This window comes from Pygoscelis adeliae, unplaced genomic scaffold, assembly GCF_000699105.1.
Source record: "Pygoscelis adeliae isolate BGI_AS28 unplaced genomic scaffold, ASM69910v1 Scaffold161, whole genome shotgun sequence".
Classification (NCBI taxonomy): domain Eukaryota; kingdom Metazoa; phylum Chordata; class Aves; order Sphenisciformes; family Spheniscidae; genus Pygoscelis; species Pygoscelis adeliae.
In genome coordinates, this window is record NW_008824061.1 from 211,367 (window position 1) to 233,220 (window position 21,854).

At 34.9% G+C, this 21,854-nt stretch overlaps 1 protein-coding gene across 1 annotated transcript in view; it reads right to left on the reverse strand.

Annotated features, from left to right (window-relative positions):
* Positions 1-20,622, reverse strand: part of OPA1 (optic atrophy 1 (autosomal dominant)) — a 57,768-nt gene extending 37,146 nt beyond the window's left edge. Inside the window, exons 1-10 of the mRNA XM_009334102.1 lie at positions 20,603-20,622; positions 18,229-18,547; positions 17,820-17,916; positions 16,504-16,611; positions 15,209-15,262; positions 14,491-14,558; positions 9,293-9,403; positions 4,559-4,612; positions 1,658-1,762; positions 860-946 (exon numbers count right to left, since the gene is read on the reverse strand). Coding sequence (XP_009332377.1) covers positions 860-946; positions 1,658-1,762; positions 4,559-4,612; positions 9,293-9,403; positions 14,491-14,558; positions 15,209-15,262; positions 16,504-16,611; positions 17,820-17,916; positions 18,229-18,547; positions 20,603-20,622 — 1,023 coding nt within the window. The remainder of the gene's footprint in view (positions 1-859; positions 947-1,657; positions 1,763-4,558; positions 4,613-9,292; positions 9,404-14,490; positions 14,559-15,208; positions 15,263-16,503; positions 16,612-17,819; positions 17,917-18,228; positions 18,548-20,602) is intronic.
* Between the last annotated feature and the right edge of the window lie 1,232 nt (positions 20,623-21,854).

Consider the following 21,854-nt stretch of genomic DNA (forward strand, 5'->3'; position numbering starts at 1 on the left):
CAAAAGCTGACTAAAAAGATGTTAATTGGTATCAACACTGGCTGTATTGTGTTTGACAATAAATGCATTGATCTAAGTATGGAATCCTTGAATAAATGCTAACTTTTAGTCATGCAAAAAAAATTACTTGTGCTTAAGACAGCACACTCCACAAAGCACCCTACAGGCCTGACCTGCCAGACCACCTAATGAAGAGAGGAAGGGCTGGCTGTTCTGGTGGCAGGCAGTTCTTCTCTCCTTGTACGAAATCCTTTCAGCAGGTGAAACACTGACGACTACCCACCTGGTAGATGCTGCTTCTGGCTGAAGGCTGAATTCTGATGTAGTTGCTGTCACTTCTCCATCTTACTGGCTTCCTATAGAAACCACCAGTGCTACAGGTGGTTGTGCAAGCAGGCAGCGTGCCTGGCTCTCCCCTACACCAGCAGCCAGGCTAGCCAAACCCCTTCTCACGCTGCCCCCTCCAGCACCAGCACTACTGTGGGGAGTTAGCCGGGGCACCTTACCTTCTCAGCATCGCTGGTAAACACCGGGAAACAACAAGTCATTTTACACTGCTGAGAAGGCTGGGGTGCCCTCACTGAAACCGTTTAAAATGAAAGGCTGAGCACAGCAGCAATATCTGGATCTAGATAGGGTTTTATCTACGAGCCAAGGCAGATTTAACATAGTTACATTGGTTATTCTCAAGGTTCTCTTGTTGCATTTAACATGGAGAACGTGTCTTAAGCAAAAACCCTGGAGTTACCAGAAAATAGCCTAGCACCGGCTCTGGATTATTCTGGAATATAATTAAATGTTCTATTCAATTATCAGACTGGTGTTTCAGTAAAATGCCTTGAATTCTTTGTCTACTTACTCGAGGTAGGTGATCTTGAGTGTTATAACTGGCATCATAATCAGACAGGATGTCAAGTACTTCAGAATACATATCAATCAAGGATTTCTACCAAAAAAAAAAAGTAGTACAGAGAGAAAACACAGCCAATTAACAGAAGAAAGATTGGGTTTCAGACTACTTCATCTGTATATTCTGTAAACTCATCTGTAAAAATGTGTTTATTCTGTCCTGATGGTTTGAAACCTAAACTGTCTATACTGCAGCACGGATCTGTTTTATGAAGCACAATAACAAGTAAAGTCATCCCTTGCCTTCTGTGGATGAAAACGCTACAGCTGCAGATGCATCTTGGTGAAAGAGCAAAATGAGAGCTCTTACATACAGCATAAGAGAACAACAGCGCTCAGACTTCACAGTTTCCAAGTTAAGAAGCTGAATTAATTTTCTTCCATTAAACATCTAGACTTACATTTTCAGCTTGATGAACAGTAAGCATTAAGAAGGGTGTAGAGCTATCAACCTCATTAGCAAATACAGTGAAGCCACATCAAAAAACCCAATCCACATTTCCCGCTTACTTAGGTAAGTCATTTAGTTAGACCTTGTAACCTGTTTGTGCTCTTCAACTGAAGCCATTTTCAAAAGTTATACAGTTAAAAAAAAAAAATCATATAAAAGCCTTAACATGTCAAAAAATTAGCATAGATATAACACATGTTAAGAGTTCATACATGAATAAACAAATATGAATTAGAATAGCATCATGGAAAATATGGCATAATTATATTTCTATGCTTATTTGTAACATGTAAGTACCTTTAACTTCCTCTGATGAATTCCCTTGTCATCTCTTTGCAGTACCAATTTTCTTAATTCTTTGTTCTCCTTCTCTAATCGCTCAAGCATTCTTTGGTATTTGAGCTACAAAACAGTGGTACAAATATACTCTTGAAATTACGGAAATAGTACACTCACATGAGCAAAGTTTTACCTATGAAAAATATATTATCCTTCAGGCAAGTCTTTCAAAAATATAGAAACCTTTGTAATCACTACAGTTTATTAAAATACAAGGCCATCAGAAGACTGTTAGAATTTTTTTTCGGCAACGCATCTTTGCTTCAAAAATGTTAATAAGACCACAATGTTCAAACGTGGGGGTACATATATCAATCTTTAAGCATCTTAAACAAGCATAATTTTCAAAGGAGCTACACATATGCAGTCAGACAGAAATTAGCATCAGTCGGAACTGGCTGTTCAATCAAAAAGATCACAGGGCTTAAATGTGAATTTGCAAGCCTAGTTTAGACCCTTTCTTCAGTATACAACCTCAGTTCAGGAAACAACTGTACCAGCTCAGTCCTGTTTAGAAGGAGGTTATGATAGTCCTCTGAAGATGAGACATGAATATAGTTTTGATACCTACTCTGAAAACTGTTTTCTCTGACATGGAAATGTATTTGGCCTGAATGTACTTTTAAGAACAAATCAAATAAAAAAACAGGTAATAAATGCTTTCAAAACTAGCACATATATATAAAGAGCTTACAAACCCCCATCAAAATAATTTGGCTGAGCCAAAGAGCCAATCAATTTAGAAGCCTACAGATACAACAAAAGATTAATTGTACTTTAACTTGAGCAAGCAAGCAAACCAAAGTAACTACTAATGTGACTAATATGCATCAACCCTGAAAAAAAAGTCCAGCTTAAAAATATCCAGTTCTGCCTTGCTAATTAAGGAGATTAAAACTTTGTTGGAATGAGATTTGGTGAAGTTCAAGCCAATTAATGAGACAGGAAGGAGTCCCACCTTATACCACATTTGCACTGAAAAGCCCCATTAAGGTATAACATATGAAACCCTTGTGAGTTTGCTGTAAGGCAACGCACCTAGGAGGAAAAAGTGCTGCTGTCTAAACAAGAACTGTAAGTCATATAGCTGAGGAATCATGGTTCCTGTTCTGTAAGGACTGCCCAAGGGATGAAATATTTCTTTGCAAACCAGATCTGCAGCTGCAGAGTTTTGCCCAATATTATGAAAGCTACCCCCAAGAATGGCTGGAAATGCTCCTCAGTTGAGCTGATACAGGTGATTCTTAAATTAGCTACGGAATGCAAGACCAGATTTCAGAATGTGAAAACGGTTTTGTTTTTCTGACTTTGTTCTTAAATAATGAATGCTCCTATATACTTGCATTCTTAATAGAAGATATTAGATTTATTACTATTTTAACCTTGTCATGTTGTAAGTATAAGTTTTATGTAAGGAGAACAAAGTAACACGTATGCATTCACTATATACAGAAATTCATATTAAAAAATGGGCTTTCTAAATGTCTATTCTTGAACTCCTAGGTCCTCTGAAGTTAGGCCATGCACTTTTTAAAAGGCCAGTTTGAAAAGCAGTGATCCTAAAGCTGATCTCTGCAGATCTTTTCCTTTTCTGCCAGCTAAAGAAGCAGGCTTCTCTTTAACAGAAGTAACAGAGAAAATACTGAAAATAGGATTTCACTTGCAAAAGCACATCTTCTCTCAGACCATATTAAATTACAACAACTGAACTAGATGGAAGACATTCAGAAATTGAAAGTGGCTTGGGTTTTGTGAAGCAATGTTTTTAGAAATGTATATTAAGAAATCTTACCAATAGCTGCTATTATAGTTCAAATTTTCACTTTTTGATTTTTTTTTTAAAAGGACATCACTTTGAACAGCATCATCCTCTTCAGTTTCTTAAAGGGATTAAATGTTCTTTTAAATCCCAAAGAGAGGGCAGAGAAAAAGCTTTTAATCTGCACATAGCAATTTTTATACCAAATAGTCCAATCATAGAAACAGCTTTAATTGAAAGAACTGCTTATGTCTTCACAAAACAGATTTTGATGAACACTGCATGGCTTATATACAACTCTAGCACTGTAATTGCAATTATTTTTCTTGATGGAAGAAAACAAAAAAGATACTTTGGTTCTCCTGAATGCCACTGTACTATAATCTGAATGTCTCACGCCACATATCCCATATGACGTCTATTTTTCCTCTTGGACATCTGATATTTGGTCAGCAAATGCACTTAAAAGCTACTTTACTAGAAATGACATTTCCTAGATTAAGAGATTAAAATGTAACTCAATAATAAACTAATTTCCTTTCTGCAACAAACATGCCATTTAAACATACAAGATATCACAGATATATTTAGTAGCAGTGAAGTTATAAAAAAAAGAGAACTGTAGAATGTTAGGAGTAAAGTTAGCATGCGTAACAAGTTAAAAACTGGAGTATCATCGTTGTATTTACGTAACAATCTTGGGCTAACTTTACATTTCAGGAATATACAGCATTGAAGGCAAGGAAGGTGTAATCATACTTTCCCAAAATACATTTGCCCTATTCTTACACTCCCCTCTTGCACTGTCAGTCACTGTCAGAGAAAGAACAGGCTAGACTGACCTTTGGTCTGTGCCAACAGTCAACGCTGTATTGATAAACTCCAAAATTGAAAGAAGCACTGCATTTTTCCCAAATATCTTCTATTTCAGGTGTGCTTTTGTCTAGTAAATCTGAGTCTGCTGCACATAAATCTCTACTTAAGACATCAGTAACTCAGAAGAGTTACCTGAATTAATATTATTATTAATAATATTAATATAATATTAATATTAATATTATTAATCTCTACTTAAGACATCAGTAACTCAGAAGAGTTACCTGAGTGCGCAGAAGTTCTTCTTGAAGTTGATCAATCTTCTCTTTGTCAGAAACCTACAAAGAAAAATAATCATGGCTACTAACACATTGTTTAGTTTATCTACTGCAAGTTACAAAATCACAAACTGAAAGCTTCATTCCACATAAGAAAATTGACTTTACATGCATTTTAAAGCAAGTAAAATTCTTCAATGAGCATTTGAGATTTAACGCTGATGGAAAGTTCCATCTGGAACAGGAGGTTCACATAAAAAAAAAAAAAAAAAAGGTCTAAATTCCAGTACATGCGAATGCAAAAATTAACCCTTCAAGACTTAATACTAGGAAAGTGGGCTTAGGGAAAAGCAAAACTCTGTATGGTGCTCAGTTTTCTGGCCACTGCCCTAAATGTAATTTTAGTGGTCAAACTCTCAGGATGTCTTATGTTGATTTCCTGAATTAGCATGCTCTTAATGGGATACAATCACTAAAACACCTGCTTGCTACAGAAACTACTTTCAGGTGAGTATTCGCTATTTCTGAAGCTTCAAGGGGATTCTGATTTCATATTTGTTTTTCAGAATTATAATCCTAAACATGCATACACAACTTCCATAAATTGTAGTTAGTCAGGACAGTCTTGAAGGGTTATTTTAGAATTATTTAAATTACATTAAAAACTGGAAAAACTAGGATATTATAATACAAAAGATTTTGAAGTTCAAGGCATAAATGTAATAAGATCAGGCAATTAGAGCCATTCTTAGTTAAATATTCTTAAAATACATTCAACAAGATGTAATAAACAGTTGTTCAAAACAATCCCTTTTTAATGACACAAAAGCAAGACAAAAGCATAAATGGTGCAATACAAATTCATATGATGTAAATATTTACAGACAACAAAATCTAATGGTTGACAGATGAAATATTAAATTTAGAAAAAAATTATAATCTAAACAATTACTGAAAGAATGATACAGGTAAAAGCTTCAATATTTAAATAAAGTTCATGTAATAAAGCTCATGTGACATTTACAACTCAAGTTAGCTTCATATCAGAAAGAGCATATAATCTAACATGCAGAGGACAGCTGTCATTTAGACACAAATCAATTTAGTTACTATATTTTCACACCAGTTGTTACAGATTAAACAAGAAAAAATACAGTTATTCATAGTGATCGATATTATTTAGCTATTAAATCTGTAATATACAGGATCATGCCTGCACTTTATAGAAAGCAACCCAAGCTGACACTTCCATCTATATCCAATTATTTTCTTATTCATAAACAGCAAAGAGGAAGTGCTGTAAATTGACTTCCTTTTCATTTCTGTTAATTAGTTCAGTGATAGCAAAAGTGCATCAGAAACCGGGTTAGTTTAGCACACAGACAACTTGATGCATGCAGCCACAGGGTGGTATATATAAACAAACATTTACATATACACACACTTTAAACACCTCAGAGACATAAGGGGAAAATAAAAATAGAAAGGCAAAGAGAATGGTGTGGAGAGTCAGAAGCAAGAAAATAAAGGAAAGAAAAGGAAAACAAAGAGTTTCCATGCGGTGCAGGTTTTTAAAGCAGTTAACTTTTTCCTGCGCTCTGCTCTTAAGCAAGCTGTTCCTGAAAGTACTTCTGGGGCCTCGATGCCTCTTTGAAGTACATACTTACACACAGATTACCTCTAACCACATGAGCACTGCCTTTTATGTACAGTATACTCATGTTAAACACAGTGAGCAAAAATATTGCACGCAGCTACATGTTGCAAGATCTGAAGCAAAGAATTATCTAGCACTAGATGATTAATTCTAACAAGGACAATTAGGTAAGTTACATCAAAAATAAACAGCTCTAGAATGATGTATATGCTTCAGCATTTGGTTCAGGTGTGCTTTGAATGTTTAGCTGCAGTTAGTACATACGGTATTTTGAAGATGTAATTCATAATATTGCTAAAAATTTTTGTTGCCAATAGAAGCTAAAACTACCATAACACTGAAGTACTAACAGTCACATGACTAATCCATGATCTATAATTTCTACTCACAAAAAATAAAAGATCAACTATTAAAATATCTCTATATAGGCACAACAATACTTGTTTAATCCAGTTCAGCATGGTTTGTACATCAAGATGCTTCCTTCTTTCTCTATTGCCACCATGAAGAGTTATGAGAAAAGAAAACCGTAGGGCCATTTTTAATCAAGGGTTCCTGCACACAAAGATGCAGATACCTGCGTACTAAGGCTACCAGAAGCTCCTTATAGCTACTCATTTTGCACAGTGGTTGCTTTCCAGCAACCTTTGTCACACATTGTATAAAGTAAGTACGTGCCTCTGAAAATTCAGTACCTTTGAAACCACAGTTACTGGTTTCAAATTCTCTGGTTATTCTCTAACCAGACTATAAATAATTCTAAACTGATCATCTATGGAAGAACTACAATGATTTCCAGTAATATAAATGAAAATATCAAGGCCCAGACAAAATGCATATAAGAAGCAGCCATGCACAGTGCAGCTATACAAGACTAATCAATTATACTGCTAAATATTTATCAAAAGGCTGACAAAAAAATCAACAGGAAAAAATTACATTTTTGTTTTTAATACCCCCTCCTGCTTGTGAGACAGTTCTTACTATTATTCCATTTACAACTGAAGTAGATTTAATATTGAATAATTAAACTAAAATGGAAAATGTGCAAGTAAATTGGACAACAGAACTTCCAAGACTGGAAATGAAATGATCACGTTCTCTAGTAGACAGGCAAGCAAGCCAATTGAGTTAAAAAAAATAAACAAGGTTAGTTTATGCCCTGTCAAAAGGGCATGCAATGACTTATTGCAATGACAGTTCTTCCAAAGGAGAATTTGGATCAATGATTGGACTCTAAGTTATATCCTCATATCAAGATATTAAAGAAAATAATTCACTCTTTCAATCTGTTTCAAGCAAAAAGATTAGTGTGATAAACAAGACACATTCCTTGTCATTAGGCATATATGCCAAACAGCACACTTGAATGCTAAATTAAAACTTTTTATACGCAAGGGCAGTTAGACTTTCAACACTCAGAAAACACAGAGTACCTGCCTTGGAGGTCAGGATAACATTTACAGAGAGAGCCCTTACAGCTACTTCACAGCTTGGGAATTGTAGAATTAGTACTGACAAGGTAGAATTTCAATCAGAAACAAATGTAACATCAAGCTCTTTTTTTTTCCTGATTGTGTTTATTAGGCTGATAAGTTTTTATATACCAAATATTGTATTGCCTTTCCAGTAATTTTTACATCTTCATATATTTTATTATAAACTTCAAGCTACTATTCCATACTTCAGCTCTCTCAAACTGTATACAATCTGACAGAGGCTGAAGGAGTTCTCTTTATTAAAAAAAGAGTAACTGAACAAATAGAAAATACTTAGACCACTGAAGACATCTTTACAGATGTGTATTTTAGTAGAAGAGTAAGGGAATGAATGCGAGGACATTTGTAGGACACCTTCTGAGATTATTTTATCTCAAATAATTGCTTTTCCATTATATTTTGTTATACAATGCCTAGATTCATAACGGAGGACAGAATACATCAGTGTTATTCTAAATCCAGAGAAAATATTAACTAAAGAAATTTGAAAAATGAAATGTGAGGAAAAATTGCCTTTCACCATCCTTTTTTTTTTAATTAAAGGAAGATTAACAGTTTAGAGTGGCCAGGGGTTGTAACTCTAAACCATAAAAAAAATAATATAGCAAGAAAGTAAAACATTTAAATTTAAAATGCTATTTTAGTTTCAGAGAACAAAGTGATTTACTCTGTTGACGGACTAAAAAGCATGACAATTGCAGCTATGCAACTATGTCTAAAAGTTTAATTCACATTTACTGTGTCCCTCTTTCTGTGGGAGTTATCTTCAGATGTACAGAAGATTAAGTTCTGTATCCAGTGCTCAATTCCAAAGCTGTTGAAAATCAGAGTAATCAGAAAGATTTTTTGAGGACACAGAAGCAGCCAACAACACAATGTGGTTAAGAATTATGGGTTGTAACAGATTAGACAACTAAAATATCCCAATTCAGGAAGCATTTCCAATTAATCACAGCCATATAATAATGAATAAAATGATCAGAGCTTAAATTAAGTAAGTAAAGTGATATGCTGTGGTTGTTGAACATCTGCACATCAGTATAAACTGTGCTTTAAGAGAGAAAACAGACAAAGGAATACCTTTGATGAGTATACAGTAGAGACTGTTATTAACAGCAATATTTAATTGTCTGTGCAAAATTGTTTCTAAGGAGATGCTGTCATTTTCAGATTGGTAACAGTATAAAGCAGGAAAAAAATGTTCGCAGAGATATATTGCCTGTAAATAGCTATAGTCTTACAAGACAGAGCTACAGTAAGCAAGCAACAGTAGAGAAAAGAGTTGACATTTATTCACATACTTTCCTTAAATGCATTTTTAATGTATGAACTTTAAATAACAGTTTTTATAAAGGCAGAGAACATACAATTTCAAAGTGACACAAAGTACTTGTTTGGGTTTACCTGCCATGCTTTAAATGCAACTTGATTAAACTGAAAAAGGACTATACACCTGTAGTGAAGTTGGCTGTAGTAATTATTTGGGCCCATGATTTCATTAGTTAGATTTTTCTAGCTCAAATGCAGAAGGCTGAAGTATTTGATTAGTGTGAATACAGTACATATTGTCCCTTAAGCCATCACCTTTCGCTTCTGCTGGGAAGAGCCCATGTTATATTGGCCAGCGGCTCTGCGTGCTTCCTCTTCGTGCTGCTGGATTTGTTGTTGTAACAGAATGAGTTCACCAAGCAGGCCCTGCCATGAGTTTATAATAAAAAGGAAAGGAAAAATTGGGGGAGTAAGGAGAACAAAGTTAAACCAAAGGGCATGACAAAGACAGATGAAAAACAGGTATGAATGGGTCAGTTCAAACAAAAGTGAAATTTCATTAGCAAGATCTCTTGCTAGCTAGCTGGGAGTGGATATAGCCAGCAAAACCATGCACTTTGCAAATCCAGGTAGAACAAAACAATAAACATTTAGCTACATTTTATAATTATATTCAACTTTAACTAAGCATCTGAATCTTAAAAAAAAATTAAACTATCCTGGCTTTAAAATATTCTCAAAAGTTTCAGGATTTCATTTTGAATATTCACACCACAAGTTCTTAAGTATCAGCAATTTTTCACAACTTAACCATGCACGTATTTAAAGAGTGTTTAGGATATTCTACACAAAGTTGTGCACAACAGCTAATAGGCTCAACTTTGTCAGTAACGTAGAAGTTCTCATCCTGTTCTTATTCTCAGCAATGCAAACAGTTTATACAAAGATGATTTTGCCTGCTACTTAACTTTCAAACTAGGAGAAGCAAAATAGTTTCTAGAGCATAAAGAAAGAAGCAGCCCCCTCTCCACTTCTGTAACACACTGCCGTTTAAATTCATGCTGTCATTATCCTTCCTGATCAGCTCAAAATCCCTGCAAGTTCATGCTTATTCCTTCACTTATTCAGCATTTCCACGAAGCTTAGTTTTCTTCTCTTCTCCCTCCACACCGAATATTCTTGTAATGGTAAGCTGCCTTTCAAAATTGGTTTAGAGATACTATGCCAGCATCTACTGGAACTTTATGTACAATTTATTTCAGAGAATGCAGACAGAAGTATTAACGAACTATGTAAATAAAGCTCTTTAAAAAAATATTACATCTTCTTCTAAGAAAACATTCAGTGAAATGAAAGGTTTCAAAAACGCATTACAGGAATCAAAACAAATCCTGAAACAGAACTTCAGTGTAAGAATTGAAGACATCTACCATCAAGTCATACATTTGTTGCACGAAATACACACACAGGCATGTACACATAAGGATAAACAACACAGGAGAGAATGGATAAAAGGAGAGACAATCAAATGACCAAATATAAACATTTGTTAAATAGTGATTTGAATAACATTTCAAGAATAGAAAAATCTTCACATTTGTATTTTACTGAACCATTTTAAGATTTAAAAAATTTCTATATTGCCAGACTAGTAAACGCATTAGAACTGTGCCAAGAAATCAGGCAGAACAAAAGATTTCATTTCTACGCAGCAGCAAGGAGAGATAGCCTCATGGCTACACTTAGTATTAGAGGAACAATAATAATATTTTGCCATTTCACAAACAAGGAACTCTCAATATGACCTGACACAGTCCCTTTAAAAACTATGCTATGGGTCAACAAAATACAAGAAAAAACACTGAACAAACCTGCCATGAAGGCCTTTTAGCATTTAAACAGGCACTGTAACAAATGTTTGAAGTCACCAAAACTATTTAATGTGCAATTACTTTCTAAGACATCAGGTCCATGTGACTCTTACTCCACAGTAAAGTATGAAAAGCCCTTTTCAACTACAGTTACCCCATTTAATAAAATATTCAAGTAAAAAATACAGTGATTTAAAAGGCTTCTCAGTAACACTTTCTTCTTTGTATATACCAATCAATAATATTTTTCCCTTATTTTCTATTTCTTACTTTACAGGTTTGAATTAAAAAAAAAAACAAAAAAAAAACCTTAAATGGCACAAAACTATACACACACACCACCCAGGCTGGTATGAACCAGGACACAAAGAAAAATGTTTACATCTCTCTGTCATTGGACACTATCACTGCTTCCCCCCGCCCCAGTCATTCCACTGCAAAACTGTATTTATTTTAAAGAATTTTATCTAGAAAAATCAACATTGATCTATTAATGGGATTTCAAAAACCAAATTGTTTACAATCATTATATTATTATTTTCATTCTCAAAGAAACAATGTAAAGGGGAATAACACTACTTAACAAACACAGTGGGACAAACCCTGCAAAGTCATCAGGAGAATCTGGGTGTACAATAAAATAAGGCAAAACAAGTGCTGACATTGTTACTGCATATACTTAAAAAAATACACATTATTTTACATTAAAAGTTAATATGCTGTACTTCGGTTGAGTATGACTACCTCTTTAATTTAAAAGTTCCTCATGACTAAAGTCTTTGTGTGCCATTTTCACAAGCAACCAAAGCCCTGTCTTTTTGCATGTCTCAACTCCTTCCACTATTTCCACTGACTTCAGTGTGACTGTTCATGAGAAAAGCTGAGCCACAGTAAGTCCTTGCATGAAAAATAATTAAATGCTGAGGGATGTAAAGGGGTGAAAATGATGAGGAAGGTAAAGAGATCAATTTCTAAGAATTTGAATAAATGTGTATTTTATCCAGAGTACCTATAACATGAAACTGGGAATTAAGTTGGGAATATAATGGTGCTATGAATAGAAAAGAGAAAATTATGGAAACTGTATTGCATAACTTGCAAGAAAGAATGAAACAGATGAGTTTTGTTGGTTTTTGTGGTTTTTTTTTTTTTCAAACAAAGACCGGAGTCAAGTGATATTCCTTACTAAAGCCTCCTTTTCACTCTCCAGCAGTAGCTGTAGCGAAGAGCTGTAGAATTACTGTGACGCTTCTTACACTGACTGAAGGTGACCCTGTGTTGGCTGAGCGAGGCAGTCTACGCGCTGCCAAATCCTCAACAGTGCATCAGGTTCTTCAAGGCATGAGATTTTATCAAAGTGCCAAAGGCAGAGAAAGGACTGTGTGGTTGGTTTTGAACTATTTCTTTATCTGGCTTCTAAGCCCCAAATCAACACTTGAGTCACATTTTTCACACCCACTTCACCACAGCTATAACCCCTATAAATTTTCTTTAGAAATTGGGCTAAGCTTTGGAATTTGCTTTAATAGGAAGCTGAAACTCTTTAGGAAATTTTTTTGGAGACAGACAATAGTGCAAGATAATTTTCTAAGAAGGTAACACTGCCATTTCAAGTGCAAGCCTGAACTAGTCCCACACATACAATACAATAAAATATCTTACTACACTATAGCTTTTATAACTGTCTTCTCTCGTCTTTCTCCAATAACAAAATTTCTTATTTAATCCAAGTAGAAACAGATTTAAACTCCATTTATTTAAATTACTTATCTGAACACTCTAGTAATTTTAATTTTGTTTTCTTTTCAAAAAGTTGTACCTTTTGTATTATATGAAAGATTATGAGATAAACACCACATTAACTGGCAAGAAGCAGTACAGCCTGATTTAGTGTTTGGGACAACGTTCAGTCTCTCAAAGTTATCTTGTAAACTAACTAGTTTCTGACTCATTCTACAGGAAGTTTTTAAAGACCCGCCTGAAGACCATGCCCAATAACAGTTCTACAGAACATTCCTCCAAATGAGGAATTCCTAGATCTTTACCAGTTATTTATCTTTTCATAAGGAAACAAAGAAAACCAGCTCATCAGCCATCAGACACATTTAATACCATGCTACAGCACTTCAGTCATCCATACAATCACAATTCTTAAACTAGTATTGATCGGCAGTGGAAAGCATTGAATGAAAAAAGGCCATCTAACCCACTGTCTAGAAAATAAAAATTTTGCTTGCCAATAAACCAAGTGATTATGCTATGTTGGCTATTCATATGTGCCTTATTTGAAATATTATGACCAAAATTGATCATATAAATTAGCAAAACAATAATTTCTAAACATAACATATCGGATATAGCTGGAGTAACAAAAATTAGTACACCAGACTACATTTTATAAATCGTACTGGTTTAATATGGGCTCATATTTTCTGTACCACAGCCAAAGTTTTGTTGGCAACATTAAAATGCAGTCGTCACTGCATCTGAAAAAACGGAATAAGTATTAGTGATATTACTGGCACTCAGTAAAAATCTCAGTTAATTTAGTTATCAAAGACAATAAATTAAGATGGCCATTTCCCCACGAATCAATAGTAAAGTATTTTTTATATTTTAAAGAGCGAAACCTGTGCTAAGCAATCACTCAAGAGAAAATAAAAGACAGTTTACTGACAAAGGGAAAACCAAAAGCTGAATTTTTTTCTCATTCAGAAATCCATCATTGTTCCAAAGGGAAGAAACAAATTATAAAAAGTGAGCTTTGTACAGGTTTCACTACATATTGCCATGCAGAACTAAAATAGTATAAATGTATACATGCCTGCATATACAGAAATGTCTTTTATATAAAAAACCCAGTTATAGTTCAGACACTAAGAAGTTTTCAGTTGCAAAAATATTTAATAATTTACAAATTCCTGATACTTACTGTTTTCCTTCATTTTTTAAAGAATTTTTTTAAATATACACAGGAAAAATTAAAAGCTTTTAAAGAATGAGCAACGTTACAATTTAGGAATTTAATAGAAATGAGATCTACTATTCATGAAAGCAAAAAATAAAACTTCACCTTCTTTACTTCAAGAAAAAATGCTAAAACTTTTAGTTATCAAAATACAGTAACATTTTTTTCCAGAAGATAGTAATAAAAATGTGATGTACACTTTCTAAATAGAGTAAAAAGACAGACTGCTTTAAGAAATAGAAGTTCTTTATTAAGGCAGAGATCCTTCAGTAAGAATCACAACTGTGAAAATGTCAACAGAAATGAGGCTGCAAATAGAAATACTTGAAAATAACTGTAAAAGCCTAAACCAACTTCAGTAATAAGCTATAAGCTCAAGTGCCACTGAGAACACGGCCGGAAAAATTGCAAATGCACAAAAAGTACCTAAAATTACATTCTTATTACAAATCAAGTTTCTTAAGAATACAATTCCTAAAGATTTTTGACTGCCTTGTATTTTCGTTACACCAAAATTTTCATTATCATTGTACTGTGTATATATTAAAAACAGCAGTGCATACTCAAGTCATATTCAAGCTGCTTCAAATAAACATCTACAACTAGCTATTGAAACACTTCTAAAAATGTCTTGACAGCAGGTAATTTTTTTAATTTTGCAAGAGAGTAATTACCTTCTTGTACTGTTTGTCATTGTCATATCCCTGGTCGGTAGCTCTGAACGCTGTTTCTCCTGGAGAACCTAGGACATAATTACAGAAACTCATTAAACCGTGCAAAAGGCACTTAAAAATTCTCAAACTACACCTAATACAAAATTAAAGTTTCAATGCCTATGAATTGTTAATTCAATAATATTTGAAGTTGCTATCAACTAAAAAGGTTCACCATAAGAAACTGAAAAAAAAAATTCAGTTTAAAACTCATCTGAAAATTTTATATCTGGTTTGTGACTCAAATTAATTATATCGTAAAGGAATAGGCAGCTCCAATTAGACTATTAAAGTTCTGAAAACTTTTTAAAAATTAATTATTTCTGATAGACATGAAAGGATAATACAAATTCCATTGGTATTATTGTAACAAGAAAAAAAATACCATATTCTTTCCTATTGTAATGACATAGGTTTTCAAAACAAGCTTCTGGAAAATGCCTGAAATAAAAAGCATCTGCTAAGGACTCTGGCAGAGAAATATCAACTGTTCACCTGTTCATTCTCACAGGGGTGGGTCTAAGCATTTTTAAAATAATTAGTAGGTATTTGTAATTCAATATTAAATTGCTGTAAATAGTTGTGTTTACATTGATATTCACTCCTCTTAGTATAGTAGCGTTTTAAGAGTTTGCTTTAAAGAGGCAGGTTAAGGGCAGTAAAAAGGGCTTTTACACACCTAACAACAGAAGTAGATCAGAAGCTCCTATGACTTCACTAACCAAATTGTAACCTGTGAAAAATCAGCAGAAGAGGGGAAATAAAAATTATAAATACAAAACAAAATGCAAAACAAAGATGAGGGATCTTTGTCTCATTTGGAGGACCACACAACCATAAATGTCAACTACGTCCATGTGAGTATGATAACAAGTAATAGGTGACGTCTCACAATACCCTTCAATAACACCACAATTTTAAACAGCCAAAATCTTTAACAGCCAAAACAAATAGGAGATTGTAATCTACTTGTCACTTTGTTGAACTTCATCCCTACTTAGTTGCTCGCTCAGTTTATAAGATGAATGAACTAGTTCCACCATTAATGGTATTTTAAGAAAATGAAAATATGCTTCTTATGCACACTGATAGGGAAATATTTTCAAATGCACTTAGAGCAATGACTATGACACCTCATAGATATAATCTTTCATGAATACAAATGTATGTGGCTTGATAATTATTAAGGTATATAATAGGAAGAATCTTTCACTCTTTTACAAGAATGACTGGGTGAAGTTTTGAGCTGTGCTAAAAAGAAGTCAGATGTTATGATCAAATCAATCATGTTTTAGTTTTAAAAAAGCCACCGATCAGAAATGTCTTATTCAAATCTTCCAAAACCTGAAAACCACTAAGCCTACTACTGCCTAGGCACACTGAATCGACAAACATCCCCCTGCTTTCTGTGAAGCGTTCAGAATTCCTACCTACTCCTTTGAAACGTAGCCCCTACCTAAGCTAAATCTTCAAGCAAGTTCTTCTGGAGCTATGTCCAGATGAAAAATATCACTCAACCCAAAAGAATACCTTCATCACAAATCTCTTATTTCACATGCTTGCAACATTAAGAATCATCTTTCTTAATAATCCAACTCTTTTCTCCTGTAACAGCTGTGGTACTGTTACCGTCCAGTGCCACTCTCACCTTCTCCAAACTCTAGCTGGACACATCCAGCTTTTATGGCTCACTGAAGCAATCTAGCTTTCAATCTCTTTGTTTAGAGTTGTACAAGAATTCTAGTTTTCTATTCAATTTCACATTTTCGTTCTCACTACTTGCTATTAGAATTCTTGCTTTTACAAATACATTACACTTACCTGTATCCGTTACACTTTCAGATGAGATATTCAGTGAAAAGGCATGCATTTTCAGGATCCACTTTCTTTTAGTGTCTAAGGACATATCTGTAACCTCATCTTGTAAAAGCTTATGTTTTCAGAATTAAAACTAAGCTGAAAAATTGTTCTCACCAGGAGAAAAAAATCCTTTCAGCGAAGTGAAGCTCTCTCCGATCTTGTCAAAGTCAGGCAGAAGTTTGGCAAGGTCATCTGCATCAGGAAGGGCTTTGATAAGTTTTTCTAGGAAAACAGTATAACAGCTAATGAGTATTTTTTCTTTCCTATTATTTTCATGAACAAAAATGGCTTAGGCTGTAAAACCTAGAGACTGTTTCAGGACATGGCTTTTTTCATTTTTTTTAAACAAAGAATTAAAAAGTTTCTTTCCACATGCACCTCCCCCCATTAGTGTTGGGAAAGATCATCAGATCTGAAAAACCAATTGCAATTTTAGACTTTGAACTTCCTGATAAGTTGGTTGCTCAGGCACTTTAAAATACTCTAAAACTTATTGCTGCATTTCACCACACTTCATACACTATTCTCTCACACACTTGTAATGGACGTTTTAAATTACACAACACTGTAACTATGCCCACCTCTTGTACCTTTTAAGAAAAGATTATTTTTCAGTTTCATAAATAAGCCAATTTTGTAATCTTTTTTTTAAAAAAACTGATTAGCATTAGAGTACTACAAAAATGTAGTGTCCACTAGCGATAAAAACAAGAAAAGATTTGTCTGTTATTCAATCTCTGCATTTATCTATGCAATGCCTATATATGTAGTGAAATCTTCATAAACTTTTTTTTTTAAAAAAAAAGACCACCACCTTACAACCCTGCATATATAAGAAGTAACTCAGTGCTTGTTTTTTAGATTTTTATCTTTCATCTGAAAATATGCCTCCTGTAACCAGAAGGTTCAGGAAAACAGAGTCTATATTTTTCATTTTCTTTTTTCTGTATCTTCAAGATAATTCTGTAGATAGGTAGGTTCACTGTTCTGCATTTTCAATTGGTGTTCTAATCATACATACCTTTTACTTATCTATTTATATTTCTTACTTGTAAGTGTCATTCATATAGAAAGAACGAACTTTGTGCATAATATTACGAAAACCTGTGTAAGTTGCCTTGATCATGTTGCAAGTCTCCTTTCAATAATGGGATTACACGGCCATATGAAAGGACCAAGAACATTCTCAAATGAAAGGATAAATTATGGAATATCAATGCTAAATCATGATGCTTAATTTCTTCCTACAAACACACTGATACAAATACCTTGGTAAGACACACACCAAACTCTAACAATACAAGTTCACTCAAATTACAGCTATAAAGATACTACTGCATTGGGGAGAGGCACTGAGGACCTACGTCCTTATGTTTAAGTTGTACACATGCTAGTCTTTAGATAGAGTAGCATTTTAGCTTTTGTGATACCGAAGTCAATATGTTCATCAAGCTCCCAAATGAAGTCAGGAACAATCCACTTATATTCATCGAGATCTGGCATCATGTCCTTCCACTGATCATACGTCTAATACAAAAAGGAAAAAAATATAGTAGAAATAGAAAAAGAAATGTATGGAGAGAAGCATATGAGCAATCTATTGAAAAGCAATAGCTACATATAAAACATACTAAGCCACCATCTTTCAGATATGAATACTACTACTTGGATCTTTTAAAATCTATACTAGTTCTCTAAACAATGTTTTCCATTTCCACTCATCTTTATTGTCATCCTGTAATGATATCCTGTAATTTTTGTGGATATTCCAAGAACTATTGTTCTGAAACATATAATAACAAAGACGAAATGCATAAAATAGCTTCCACAGATAAATACCTTCTTAGCTGTATAACCACCACCTACAGCAGATCCTAATATAAGATAGCGAAGTTTGAGAAGCCTTGACGCTAGTCTAGCTAGCCAAAAGTTCCTGTGTGACTGGTATCCATATTTCACATCTAAAAGTTTTGTTTTACGTAGGGGAAGACGATTAAGAGAAGAGAACAGCTGAATGGATATCCTTAATGGAGGTCTTTGAAATTTTGAACTTGGGTAGTAGGGATGATGTATACTTCGGGAAACAAGATGCAAGTTTTGAAGTGGTGATTTTCTTTTTATTCCATAGCTGCTATTTGCTAGACTCCGGCAGATGACACTAAAAGAAAGAAATAAAAACTCTAAGTAATGGATTTCCTCAACACACCATTAACTCAATAACCTCTTTAGAAGCAATTCACATTACATTTTAGCTGGTTACAGATAAATCAGAGCATCACTCTGAATGTACAATTTCCAGCTATCATTGCTATGCCACCAGGAAAATAAAAGCTGTAAACATCATTGATGGCTATAGCATTTCTAGTGATTTGAGAAAGAAAACCTTAGCTAAATAAATAAAACCTTAAATAAAACCTTAAATACCATTTATGAAGTCTGTTATGAATTAAATTTAACTTCCACACTGGATTAAGGCAAGTAACACTTCTGCGGTAAAACACAGTTTGGGCAAACAGGAGCTAAGAGTCCACAAAAGACTACAATCAACTTGCAACGTAAAAGAAAACTTGACAGTTTGGCCTGTCTTGTTATTCAAAACGAACTTTTAGAGAGCATTAAGTTTGTAGAGGATTTTCAAACTTCAAAAAAACAATACACAAAAAATCCTTTGCAAAATACATTTGTCCTTTTTTGGCAAAGCAGATTCTCCTTTGGAGTTGAAGCATGTACTTAATGACATCTTTCAGTTCCCTTCACTCTAATGTTCAGCAGTTCTACGATTACAGCATTATTGTTTTGTCTTAGGTCATGCATAGACAAGATTACTTCTGGAGATGGCTGCACCGTGTTTGTTGAAGACGTCAATAAAGTAATTCAGATTTATGCAAGAGGGAAAATTTCAGTCTGAAAGATTTGACTCTGAAAACAGAGCTCAGCCATGAAAAACACATGTTAAAACACCGGAACCTTAACAATCCTGCCTCATTAAAACAAACTCTATAGGTTGGAATAACAAAACAAACTATAGGTTGGAATAAAGCTCCTTGTATACCTTCAATTACACTATCTGCATGCTTCAACATCTTGAGGTAGCTTCGCTAGTTTAGGGAAAAGACAACTGCTCTGGGAAAAGCAATTTCTTCTGTAACTTCTTAGACTCATCATCATACCAGAATGGTTAATATTAAATCATTTACTGGATGCAAAATATAAGTGAAGTTACAGTTCTTGAAATTAATGCTTTTTCCTTGATGTTTTTTTCAGGGTTTTCAATATTATCAAGTGCATTTACTTACAAAGGGGAAAATACAAAAGAAGAAAGTGCTTCACACTATCGAAAAGGCAAATTATTCATGCCATAATCCCAAATAATTTAAAATTAACAGATCTTAAAGAGAGTAAGTGAATCATATGAAATGGAAAATATTACAGAATTTTCTAATAACATGCTCTATAATCTATACAGTTCTTTGCCTTGAGATTTTCCACATACTAGAGACAACATTGTCTATGACAGGCATATTCTTAACATCCAAAGAAGCGAAGACTTTGTTATAAAAGCACTTTTGACCTAGAAATTGAGCTTTTCGAAGATAAGTTAAAAATCAGAATTATGTGAATTGAGGCATTTTCCTCTCTTAAAAGACCGACTTTCCCAATGACCTGTGTTTAGAAATTTCCTTTAGTGTAATGGAAAGCTTAAAAAAAGGGAACTCCACTGACTGTTATGAAAGTCCTCGTCCACAAAAGTCACTATGATTTTGAAGGTTATCCTCTTACTGCTATACTAAACTACCTAGAAGGCTGTGCCTTTTCAATAACAAACTTAGTATCTAGAAAGAGGATAATAAGCAGGAGCAGAATAATCCCTAAAGTAGTAACAAGTTTTTCCTCTTTGACATGGAATTACAAGAGACTCAGAAATTAACCACAGATAGTGCCAATACAAAAGTGGCTACATAGCAGTAAAAAATAAAAGCACCTCCACACTAGAAATTTTTATTTCCCGCTTTTGAAGACAGTTTTTTAAATCAGGGTGTGGTAAGCCTTTATGAAGCAAGCTGATGACTGGGCCGTTATTTCTTTTGTTTTGCAGTCCTAACATTACACAGATACTTAATATTTTCAGCAGAGACCAAGTGGTAGTATATACTATGGCAGCCACTTCTCATTATTAGTCTTCACTTAGGTTAAAGGCATTTTGTAATATTACGCAATTTTCTTCTCCGTCATTGTTCTTTTAAAATACACTGTGTTTTACAGCATTCACTCTGTATGTTTAAACTGAAGGAAAAATTGAGTTCCATCACAAATTGTTATGGCAAGAACTTGATCAACAACAATTGCCTTTTGAGTGCTATCGCATATTTCAAACCCTACATGCTTTAATTGCACATATAAAATCTTATAATTCATTAAAAAACCCCACGACTCCATCATTATACCAAAAATTTTCTCCTTTCTTCTCTCCTCCCGCTGCTAAAAACTCCTAATGAATACTAACAGAAAAATCACCTTAAGATCTTCACTGAAAAGTGCAGTTAGACTGAAAAGGGCGTCAAAACAATGTTATTAAATGAAGTATTTAATGAGTTCCAAAGTTAAAGCCTCTGGAAAGCTGTGTTGAACAACAGTAACAAAAATTAGCCTTCCAGACATGAGTAGCTCTGCCATTAGAGCTGCCTGATTACAGGCCTGCAACCTGACCGCTCTTGCATTGCACTGAGATTATAGATAACTTGTAAAACAGAAAAAGTGGCCTGTTACTATTGATAGCCAAGCATTCCACCTGGAAGTCACACCTAATATTTTACACATATTGCTCCAGTTTAAGAGTTCAAAAAATCCCCACCTCAGCTGGGACAAATTTTCTGTAAAGATAGGTTATCTACACTTTTAATAGCTATGGCTGCGAAGCAGTCCTTCAAATGTAACCCAACAGAAAGCACTGTGGTATTTTCTTTCTCATCCAGCACCAGACAGCACTTATTTTGCTACTGCTGCTCCCAAATCTGCCAAGGAACATTGTGAGATTATCGGCCATTCAGTTTCACTGCTCCTGCCTGGAATCGTGTAGAAGAACAGTGAAAAACAAGAGGAACGCAGGGTAGCTGCTGGGGAGGGCCAACGCATGGACACGAAGGCGGCCCGACCTCCCTAGGGCGGGAACGCGGGAGACGCAGCTCCCTTCCACATCGCACCCCCAGGTCCCGGGGGAGCTGGAGGATGGGGAATTTCCCCGCCTGGGGAATCCGCACGCACACCCTCGCACCCCGACCCGCTGTGCGGCTCCGGCCTCCCCCGCGGGCAGCCCCGTCCCCACAGGTGCCCAGGGCCTGCTCAGCCGGGACGGGTGTTACAACAGACACCCCGCCCGGAGCAGAGGCCCCGAGGTCGGAAGAGGGTCGCGGCTCTGGCGGCCGCTCACTCCGCACAGCCCCAGGGGCCAGGCCCCCCGGAGGCCC